The sequence below is a fragment of the Melospiza georgiana genome, chromosome 12, assembly GCF_028018845.1.
Source record: "Melospiza georgiana isolate bMelGeo1 chromosome 12, bMelGeo1.pri, whole genome shotgun sequence".
Classification (NCBI taxonomy): Eukaryota; Metazoa; Chordata; class Aves; order Passeriformes; family Passerellidae; genus Melospiza; species Melospiza georgiana.
The window spans coordinates 14673193-14684830 of record NC_080441.1 but is presented as its reverse complement, the minus strand read 5'-3'; the positions used below and the strand labels follow the sequence as shown (position 1 = coordinate 14684830).

At 48.7% G+C, this 11638-nt stretch overlaps 1 protein-coding gene across 1 annotated transcript; it reads left to right on the top strand.

The window, feature by feature from the left end:
- The first annotated feature begins 638 nt into the window (after window positions 1–638).
- On the top strand, window positions 639–4199 carry LOC131088695 (uncharacterized). Its single transcript, XM_058032942.1, has 6 exons — window positions 639–773; window positions 825–1300; window positions 1739–1776; window positions 1858–1990; window positions 2127–2939; window positions 3727–4199. The coding sequence occupies exons 1-5, from the start codon at window positions 639–641 to the stop codon at window positions 2356–2358; spliced, it is 1014 nt and encodes a 337-aa protein (XP_057888925.1). The 3' UTR covers window positions 2359–2939; window positions 3727–4199.
- Window positions 4200–11638: the final 7439 nt, after the last annotated feature.

Below are 11638 nucleotides of genomic sequence, written 5' to 3'. Positions count from 1 at the left end.
CAGTGTTTATACAGGTTGGCCTGATTTTCCTGTTGGGAATCCAGGCAATGATTGGTTTTTTCAGGGCAGGAGCAGAAGCTGTGGCCCAGCCAGACTGATTGGCAGGGATTCATCTGAAATGCCACAGCCCCCGTGAGTAGGCAGAGCTGAGGGCAGAGGAGGCAGCCAGCCACACTGTTTGCAGGTGACAATGGGACCTCTTCCCCCACAGCTGCATTTTGCACACAGAGCTCTTGGCTGGAAGGGCAATCTGTGTGCCAGGACAGGGAGATCCCCAAACCCACAGAGCTCTGCACTGAACCCTGCACTGCTCAGGACCTGCTCACTGATCCTGGCTCAGTGGTTGTGCTGAATGTCACCCAGACATCATCAGCCACATCGGATTTCAGCTCTGGGCCTCAGTGATCAATAATGGCTCAGCTGTCTGTCAGTGACGCTGCTGGCTGAAGGCCAGTCTCTTCCATAGCCCCTGGAGAGGGAATTTCCCTTGATCCCCCAATTAGGCATGACATATGCATGCAAAAATAAACAAAACCAACCCAAACCAATTCCAGAATTCAAGGATCTTCCTGAGGTTCAAGGCTTGAAAGCAGATTCTGCTCATCAAACAGATGACAATTGCATTAAAATGTGGGTCTATGAGGCTTTCTTTAGCATTTCCTAATCACAGCTCCAGAGCCATTTTTGGAAGAGAAATATGCAGCACCGGGCTCCCGGTCTCGTCCCGCTCTCGGGAGGCCTCCGTTGCCAGGAGGATCGCGGTCCCGATCCCGGTTCCGATCCCAATCCCGACCCGCTCCCTCAGCCCCGGCAGCGCCCCCTAGCGGCACACGAGCCCTCGGGCACACAGCCGCCCGCCCCCTCGCGAAGCCCCGCCCCTCGCCGCCGCCGCCGCGGATTGGTTGGCGCGGCCGAGGGGCGCCGCGAGGCCCCGCCCCGTCCCGCGGCGCCCCCTGCGGGCCCCGCGGCGCCTGCGCAGCGGCCGCGGCCGTTGTTGTGGAGGGGCCGGTCAAGATGGCGGCCGGGCAGGGGGGCGGCGGCGGCAACAACGGCAGCGGCAGCGGGAGCGGGACGGCGGCCGGGAGCGGAGCCGCGGGGCTCGGCATCCCCGCGCACCTGACTCTCTCCTTCTCGTCGGGGCCGCACTGGGGCGCGGCAGCTCTGCCGCAGTCGCACACGGTGCGCAGCCTGGAGCGGGCCCTGGAGGAGGCGGGCAGCTCGGGCATCCTGTGCCTGAGCGGGAGGAAGCTGCGCGACTTCCCCGGCAGCGGCTGCGACCTGAGCGACACGACGCAAGCAGGTGAGGGGGCCCCGGCATGGCCGGGCCGGGGCTGCGGGCGTGCAGCGGGGCCGGCGCGGAGGGCGGGGGGCGCGGAGCCGCTGTGGCGGCCGCCGGGGCCGGGCGGTGGCGGGTGCGGGGCCCGGGAGCGGGGATGCAGCGGGGGGATCCCCGCGGTGGCGGGGCAGGGCTGGGGGCGCAGCCGAGCGGTGACACGGGAGCGGCCGCTGTGGGTGAGGAGCGGGGATCCCGCTGGCTAAGGGCACTGGGGGACAGCGGGGAGGCTCCGCGTTTGGGGGGCTCTCCGTGCAGGCAGCGGCGTTTCATTGAAAGGACTCCCGGAGGGATATTGTGAAAGCTGAACGCTCTCTCGGGGCTGCCTTGTTGCGTGGAATTTTTCAGCACTGACAGTTTTATTTTCCTGATAGCATCTGGTTAATTTTCCCTCTCGCGTTGCAGGGCACCTGAGGCGTGGCTACGGGAAAGCTCCTCCTTTGGTGAGTGGATAGGAACCTTTGTGGTGCAGCCGATTGCCAGCCTGGTGGGCTGACTGAAAGTTCCTGTCAGTGCCTTTGTAGCAGCAGAAGCTAAAGGATCCCTGGCCGTTTTCTCCTCTTTTGTTGAAGAGCTTTTGAACAGCTACAGGAATGATTTTGCAGACAGAAGATTGCGTGCTGCTTTTAGCCGTGGTGGAGTATTTAACTCACAAGCGTAAGTGGCAATGTCTGCTTTAGCCCACTGTTAGTTTGAACACCCCAGAATGCTATTTCTCCTTAGTGCAGCTGAGGATAAATAAGGCCATAAATGTGATACAACTTCCTCATGCTACTGTCTGTCCACAAAGCAGAGAAGCTGCATCAGGGGCTCCTCTAGCTCTGTCTGTCTCCAAAGAGAAGGCTAAAGAGCAGAAGGACAAGGAGGCTGGGGAGGAGGAACAAAGTGAACTTCCCTCTGTTCTCAGAGATGATGGTGAACTTTCCACGGTTCTTGAAGATGTTGGTGAATTTCCCACCATTCTGGAAGATGCCAGCAAAGCTCCAGAAGTGTGGATCGAGGACAGGGAATGTGTTGCAGTGTAGGATGAGGAGTGGGAACATCCTGTGGCACAGGAAGAAGGAGAACAAAGATCTCACAGTGTGGGAAGAGGAGGGCAGACAGCCAGAGGTGTGGGACCAGGACAGGGGACATCCGGTGGCGTGGGAAGAGCACAGTGAACATCACACCACGGGGAAAGGGAAGGGACAGCATCTCCCTGTGTGGGAAGAGCACCATGAACTGTTTGGGAAGAGGACAGTGACCCTCTCTCTGTTGAGGTCTCATGGGCTGAGCATTCTGACAGCAGCACAGCCTCACAGCCAGAAGGGAGAGGAGAGAGGTGCTTCATGCAGCTGAGCACATCTGCTCCCTGTCCTGCCTGCCAGAGCAGAGTGTGAGGTGTGTGTGCCTGAGCATCAGCTGTGCTCAGTGTTCCTCTGCAGCTGAATGTCAGAGTCCTTTATTGCTCTTGCCCACCCAGAGCATGGAGCTGCATTTTGACTCTCCTGCTGGGTGGGGTCTCCATCTTGGAGTGACCACCTTTCCTGTTGTTATTTTCAGGGAACACTGTGAGCCTGGGGGAGCCTGCCAAGAAACACACTGAAGCTGAGCCAGCTGGCCAAGGGTAAGTTCAAGTCAGTGACTTCTTGGCAGTGATATCTTTCAGAGCAGGACATGCTGGCATGGTCTTAATCTCTAAAAATGTTAATGCACCAGCTAAATGCATGGTGATGTCTCCACAATGGGTGACCAAGAAAATTTGGACCAGACCAATGGTCTCCTGTCCATGGGCAGACTTTGGGAGAGGCTGGGGTGTATGAAAACTAACTGTAAACCTAACTGCATCATGGCTGGGCTGCTGCTGCTGGGGCCTGCCACTGCTCCCTTGCTCCCTCCTCAGCCCTACCTTCTCCCCTACTCTTTTTCTTTGTTGAGGATGCTAGGAAGATGAGATTCTTGTTTCCAAAAGCACCTATTTTGCCCATTTTTCAACTGCCTTGCCTTTCTGAAGGTTCTTTAAGCAAGGTTTTCCAGACAGTTGACCACTTTTGTGCTAAGTGGTGCATGGCCTCCTCCCGTGGATAATTCTGAGAGTTGTGGAGTTACTGGTGGAATTGCTGAGTTAAGGTGGTGAACCAGCTGGTTCACCAAGTGTTGTGGGTTCCAGACTGATCTTAGGGTGTTCCTAAGCACATTTTTCACGTGCTTGCCATGAAAGGCATCTCCTTTTTCACATCTCCTTCTCCTTTAGACTGTGCAGATTTCAAGGACAGTGCAGCTGCAGGAATGTCTCTCCATTTTACTCTGTGTTGATTTACAAGTGACCTGGAAGCAAAACTCCCCTGCAGTCTTTTCCATAAGGTAATTTAGCTGTGCACATTCTTCTCCATGCCATTGTCATCTTCTTTCAGCTACCTCTTGATGAAGATCTCTGGTTGGTGATGGAGTCCATGGATGGAGGAACTTCACAGGATGTTGTTAGACAGACATGTCTGGCTGAAGGAGGGATGGCAGCTGTCAGCCATGAGGAGAGGGCTCCTGCTTGTGCTGCCCATGGCTTGGACATGATGGTCCTCCAAAAGAGATGGTGAGAACAGGAATGGCTTCATGCTCAGAGCTTTGTTTCTGTGTTGTTTTTATGCCCTGGAGAAGAGATAGCCTCTTAAATGAACTGCCTGTAAGTATCCCTGCACTTCTGCTCTTTCTCTTCTATTACTCTTTCATACTGTCGTTGTACTCTGTTGCTCTCTCTGTTGATTTTGTTTGCTGTTCTCCACTTTACTTTGGACCCTTTGTCTGGAGTTTGTCTGCACTGCACTCCTTGCCTGTCGAAGCAAAGTTTTTACCCTCATGTTTTTTGAATAAAAACTCTGTTAAACCTCAATTCCCTTGAAGTCCCTTCCTTATCACCCTGCAATTCATCTGACCTGAGCAATGGGAGGGGAGAGTGGGCTCAGCCATGCCCAGAACTGAGCCCTGGCAGAGCCCAGAGCAGCCTCAGCATCTGCAGAGCTGGGCTGGAAGGAGGCCCTTGATGCCTTCTCGAGTGCATCTGTTTCTTGTTTACAAACTCTGGGTGGTGAAAAATGCCCCTGGTGCTGGAGGAGGGCACAAGGAGCTTGGGGCAGTCCCAACTGTTCCATGCAAGGGAAAAGCACGGCCAGTGGCCGAGAAAATCCTGTGCCTTTATCCCCTCCCACTTCGGCCAAAAACTTGAATCCAGGGCGAGTCAAAACAGGGCAGGGGAGGAGCTCAGGCCGCTCGGTCCCTGCAATCCAAAGCGTCCTTTGTGCCGTTCTGTGCCGTCCGGGCTTTCCTGGCCCCACGAGTGTTCTGTGGTGCTGGCTCCAGCAGCCCGGGCCCATCCCGGCACAGGGTGGGTGCTGCAGGCTGTTGGCAGGAGATGCGATCCCGGGACACACATCTGGCGGCACCTGCGAGCCAAGAGAAGCGTCGGTGTGAGCTCGCAGCCCGTCCCGTCCTCTGCCCTCCTCCTCCCTCCGTCCCGGCGCTCACCGGGGATCCCCGAGCAGGTGCTGCCGCAGCCGCTGCTCCCCAGCAGGGAACCCACCCGTACTGCTCCTGCAGGGCCTCCTCCGCCTTCCCCGCGGGCCAGACGCCTCTGTCAGGGCCGGGCCAGCTCCAGGGCCCGCAGAGCGAGTGTCCCCCCTGGAGCCACGGCCAGCCCGGCGGAGCCAGACGTGGGACAGCCCCTGACGGCATCAGAGCTCCGGGCTCCACGGTGCTCACTTGGCCGCGCCGCCGAGCGAGCCGAGACGGAAGGGGCGGCACCGGGGCCGGGAGGGAGCGGCGGGAGGGACAGGGACCCTGGCAGAGGGACGGGAGGAGGGAGGCGAGAGAAACAGCGGGAGAGCCGCCGCTGCCGCCTCCGCGGGGCCGCCGGAGCGCCGAGACCGTGTGTCCGTTAGTCCGTGTGCCCGTTGGTCCTTGTGTCCGTTAATCGGAGTGCCGTTGGTCCTTGTGCCCGTTGTTCCGTGTGTCCGTTGGTCCGTGTGTCCGTTGATCCGAGTGTCCATTGGTCCGTGCGCCCGTTGTTGGTCCGTTGGTCCGAGTGTCCGTCGGTCCGTGTGTCCGTTGGTCCGAGTGTCCGTTGATCCGTGTGTCCGTTAGTCCGAGTGTCCGTGTGTCCGTTGATCCGTGTGTCCGTTAGTCCGAGTGTCCGTGTGTCCGTTGATCCGTGTGTCCGTTGGTCCGTGTGCCCGTCGGTCCGAGTGTCCGTGTGCCCGTTGCCCACCGGCCGAGCCCCGGGCCCGCGCAGGCCACGCGGGGCCGCTGAGCCGGGGGGACCCGCCAGGCCCGTCCGTGCATCACTGGAGGTCAGTTAGAGACGCCGTGATTGGTAAATGGACAGTGGGTACCTGCCCCCCTCAGGTTTTGGCTATCTCATGAGAGGCGAGATGCTCTATGGGGCCCTACACTCGCTGATCTACACTTTCTTGAATGAAAAATCCTTAATTGTGTGTAAGAGTTTTAACCGCGGTAGTGCACAAACATGCCACGAGATGGCAAGTTGTGTCTGCATTAGGCGCCTCAAACTCACCTCACAACTCCAGCGAGGGAGTCACCGGGAAAAACCAAACTACGATCACTGGGATGGGGAAGGAACGTTCACAAAACTAATCTCATGTTCCTTTTCTCAAGATTAAAGATAGTCTTGAATCTATTTTCTGCCTTTTAACTTGCTACGGTTCTCTGACACATGAGGGCTATTTTCCACAGTAGTTTCTGCTTTGTTTTAAAAAGCAAAAATAAAAACTGAGAAACAAAACCTGAGATTCTGTTTCTTAAATATATGATAAGTATTTTGGGAGCTACTTGTAAAAGTAAAAAGTAATGAACCTATGTTTATTGTTTCTTTTTGTGGGATACACATGAGTCAAAAGCTGGAGATTAGTGACTGTGTTCAAGAGTAGGAATACAAGAACATTCCTACCTGTCCAGTGCCATTCCTGTCTGATTCTTACACCATCATTATTTCCAGTGGAAGAAATCTGTTCAGTTTTGGCCAACGATGACTCACAGGTAAAATTCTTTTTGAGAGAAATTACTTATCAAAATGTGAGGTAATATAATTATTGAATAAAGGCAATTATTACATATCTTATAAAGCTAACATTTCAACAGAAAGGGGGCTACATTCTATACCTTGTTAAGCCAAGTCTTGATCAAACATTTGAAGTCAGTTTAACAAACAATATCAAGGCTGTTTACCAAACCAAAACTGCTGAAAGGCAAGGCAGGGGAGAGCAGCTGTAAGAGCTTGGAAGTAACAAGTGTCCAGGTTAGGAATCAAGAGAGAAACCCTGGTTACAATAAAGCCTCAGGGAATTCTGCCTTCAATTTCCATGGCTTTCACTTGCATGTAGTGTGAACAACCCCTGTCAACATTTATCCCTGCCCATCTTTGCTACTTTCTCCTCAGGAAACGTCTCTGCAGTTCATCTTGTCTGGTAGGATTCATTGTGTACAGCAGAAATCCCCTCAAACTGCCGAGACCTGGCTCCTCCAGCACGGAATAACATCCTCTGCACTCTGTGAGCCTGAGTGACAGCCAGTATCACAGCGCAGTGCATCCATTCGTGAACATTTACATCATTCATCTCCAGCCCTTCATCTTCCAGCACCACTGGGGTGGCTCAGTGAGCAGAGCCCTGCCAAAGCCCTGCGACAGTGACGGGCAGTGATACCCAGCCTGCTGACAGCCTGCCTCACATGGGCTTGTTCAAAGAGCATCGTGAGCAATGCCGCACCTCCACTGCTGCTGCCTGATCTCACATAAACCCTGAAGGTCAAAACACACTCTGTTTTGGAATAAAGGGGGTGTCTGCCTTTATTCCAGTCCATGATGAGGGTCAAATCAACTCCAACAGAACCGGGGTTTTATTAGGGCTTGACTTCAAACATCATCAAGCATCAGCTCCTCACAGGAAGCTGAGCTGTTGGTGGTCTGTCTCACTTCCTGTGAAAAGACAGGACAAATTGGGAGTTTGTGCTCTAAATTGCTAGAGCACATAAAATTATTTACTTGTTCATCACTTGTCAACTCCCTGCTTCCTTGTATTCTGGTTTCTCTTTACATTTACTTTACATTTACATGAAATGCTCCACTTCTGTTTGTGTACATACAATATATATTCATAGAAATCAACATCCACAGGCCTTTTTTCCACAGAGATTTGAATAAGGTGCAGTTATATCTATATGTTTTATGTTTTGTAATATATCTATATGTATAACACATATATATATGTTTTATATTTTAAATACTCAGAATAATTTCTGAATTATTCAGTAATAGTTCTCTTTAGTTACAAGAAACAAAACCTTTATATTTATGTAAGATAGCATTCCATTAACTCTAGTTGCATTTAATTTTTTTGCAGTTAAAGACATTTAATCCCCAATGCTAAGAAGATGTCTTTGGAGACCATTAATTTGAAAATTTGTTTACAACTTTTGAATAGGATCTGAGGATGCTGACTTTCAACCCTGAGAAAACCACCTCACTTTTTATTTATATTAAAATTTCATGGACTTAAAATCCAATTTAAATATTCATGACAAATATGCTCCTTATTTGGGGAGAAATGCATGCATTAAAAGGCATGCTGATTAAACTCAATGTAGTTTTAATGGAAACAGGTAAACACTTGATTAGTGGCCAGTAAAAATCTGGTTTAATTTACATAAAAACTCATCTTCTCTTTGAACCCAAGGTCTAGCTCATTTAACTTTATGTTGCTCGACATAAATAATTTTAGTATTGTTGTACCATTGCTGATGACTTTCAGCAGAATCTCATCACATATTCTGACACAGGGTTTATAACTTTGATGTTAAAGAGAAGTTAAATAAATAGTAATGGATGAAGAAAAATATTTTTTTTGCTACATATTTCAGCCAGTGAGGAGTCACCTGTGTGTGTGTGAACACAGACAGTGCCACTCACAGCTGTCATCAATTTACTGCTTGTGGCAGAAATAACCTGACACCCCAAGAAAATGATTTGGCAAAAACGAAACACTTCAGAGTCATCACTCATGGCTCCAGCAGAGCAGAGCTGACTGGGAAAACAATTTGCTGTTGTTGTTTTTTGTTTTTTGTTTTTAAACTGAGCATTTGTGCAGTGGCATCTTTCAGTTTAGGACTCTGGATATATGAAACAGAACAATAAGTTTTAGCATCAGCTATCAAATTCTTATTTAATATGTAGGGTTCAGAATTCAGCAATGAGACAAATCTTCCATTTTGCAGGAATCAATATCTAATTTACCTTAGCAGTACTTCAGAAGCATTGGAAGTTATCACTGAAGTGGGAATCTGTGCTGCTAGCTCATTCACAACTTATAACTCAAAAATCTATTTTAAAGACATGTTATGCAGTATAAAATATTACACACAAATGAGCTCGAAAGAACAGGAATATGTTTCATTAGCAACTCTCATCTTGTGTATGCATTAATTCCCCTGCCCTTTGTGCAAATGAATTTAGATCCTGTGTGCTCTGGGTCAGTGAAGTACCAAGGCCTGAACAGGCCCAAGCCAAAGCTGACCTCTACATGAACTTTCCAACTAAATGTTAAATATAGTTGCTCATTAACAAAGTATCATTATATGTGTTTATTTATTGGCAAAATATGTTCACCTTTCTGTATCTAGAAACAGCATAAGGCCACATCTGGCCTAATTAGGGGGTACATGATCAAAGATCCTCCCCTAGATCCTCCTTGAGCCGTGGCCAGGCCTGGGGAGAAAGCTGACAGGAAAATGAAATTAGAAATGAGGCCAGCTGGTTTGTTTAGCAGTGTAAGACCCGGGCCAGTGTCACAGCAAAGCGGGGGAGCCCTGTGGCCCCAGAGGAGGAGGCCCTGCAGGAGCTCCCAGCTCCTGGCCTGGTTCTCCAGCCCTTGGCTGTGACAGCTGCCCCCAGAGCTGGTGGCTCTTGGGCCTGGGTGATGTGTGAGGGATCTTCCATAATCACTGTAGGCATTCTTTCCTAGCAATGATTAGCATTGCTCAGCTTGTCCCCTTGCAACTCTTTGCTCATGGTTAGGTGCCTTGCTTAGCTTCTCCTTTTGTGATTCTTTGCAGTTTTCCATCATAGTAAATGCCACTGTTCCTTAAGTTGGGGTCCGTGTGCCTGACCCTACTCACCAGCAGAACACTCAGAGAACACATACATTTTCCACCCAAAATAAACACTTCTGTTTGTTTCATTGTAGTGTGAAAATTAGGTTTATTACTCAGCAGTCAGCATTTTAAGGATCTCATGATTTGTTACATTTTGTTTTTTCAGACATCCTGAAGTCATTTGAGTGTATTTAACCACAGAAAAATCTATCAGTAGCTTTCAAATAGGTTATGAACTACTTAGTAGTTTTTTGCTCTTAGCTATCATCAGTTATTTCAAAAGTAAACCCCAGTAATGCAATTTCAGTTAAAATAATCTTCACTCCCCAAATTAATTTTACAAATACCTGGAGAGGAACTTACAAATTTTCTGTATTTGATGCTTAGGGATGTATTCTCTTGAAAATATAAAATCATAACCAGCACAAGCCACAAGGTGACACTTTAGGACTACTGGAAAGAGATTATCATCATGACAAAATAAATAATTTTGACACTGGAATGAACTGGGGCAATTATGAAGTACACAGCAAGTGTGAAATTGGTCTGGGTCTTTTCTGAAGGGGATTGATTGCTTGGCTGCAAAGAGGCAGGCAGCCAAGTGCTGTATTGACCCACAAGAGGAAGAAAGGAACTCAGAAATTTTTTATTGAGGGCTCTGCTTTCCTGTTGTCAAAGCCATAAACCAGTTTTATTTATGGAGATGCAAAGCAAATCAGAACAGTGTGCATAACTTGAAAGTCTAGCATTTTCAAGGAGAGCACCCCCAAACCTGGCACTTAGAAGTGGCAACGTGAAATAAATGTGTGTGTAGCTGGAAATCAACTGCACATTCAGGAGTCTATAGATCACTGACACTTGTTTCAGCAGCTGTTCTCCAATATGCCTCAAGTGAAAGAAACCAAGTGAGGGGATATCATTTCACAACGTGCCCTGAGGACAGCTCTGCCACAAGCTACACAATCAATATTGGGCTCTAACAGCAAAGTTGGTATTATAAAACTCTTATTCAATACTAACCAATCTTTCTAGCCACCAGTTCTTATGAAATCTTTGATAAAATTTCCTTAAAACCCCAACACTTCTATAACTAAGAGTGGCATAAACACTGAGCACAAATATATACCTATTCCAAAACAAGGAAAGAAAAAACACCTGAGAACACACTTGTGATTGTTCTTCATGTCTTTTCCAGACCTTGCTATAGTTTCCCAAAATTTTGTTCCTCCAAGATGCCAGCACAGGCCAAATTTATACACTTGAAATGAGGTGCTGATGACATTCTAACAAAGTGCCCCAGGCTCCTCAGCTGAGCAGGAACTGGAGTTCTCTCTCACTGCTCTGTCAGTGATCCTGGAGCTTGTCGAAGCTGAAGAACCCAACGGAGGTTATGTAGCTCCTTGAAGAGGAGATGTATGTTATTTTCCTGTTTCTTTATTGCTCACTTTCTACCAACTTGATTGTCCTGCTCAGACAGGTAAAGAGATAAAGGATTTGGGAATTTCTTGGACGTTATTCTGCTGTGTTAGAAAGTGCAGTGCAAATCTATCCCAACTATTTTTCCTAAAGTCACAGCCCCTGTAAGACAGTGCTGTGTAAAGGAAAAAGTCAAGACTTTGCTTTTTAAAACTCTGAGCATACATTAAAAAGCAAAAGTAAACAAGACTAACAATAAATTTCTTGAGTATGGGTAAAAGTTTAAGAACACAGCAATACCATTTTTTCTCTGTAAATCTGACAGAGATTTACAGATTTTAAAACACTAATTTTTTTAACGTTAATTTTAGCGCATTCTTGTTTACTAGGAAAGTTTCCTTTCCCTACTGATTTTACCATTTTCCATTCAAGAGCTACAGATTTTCTTTTTCCTCCCATTTCCTACAGGGAATAGGCTATCATGGCAGACTTTTGCTTATTTGTTTATGTACCTTTGCATTATTAATAAGCCCTGGGAAGAGGGTTTGTTCCTTAAGCTCCCTCTGCTGGTTCTTCAGCAGCAGAAACACAACAAATGAAAGGTTTTTCACTTGCATTCCCTTTTCATTAGTGTTGGAGCTGGGAAGCTGCAGTTGCCAGAGTTAGCACTTTCCCACTAAGGAAGTGCATAGGACTTGGAATACTAATGTAATCAAGAGGCTACAGGAACTGGGGACAGCAGGATCATGTATAAAA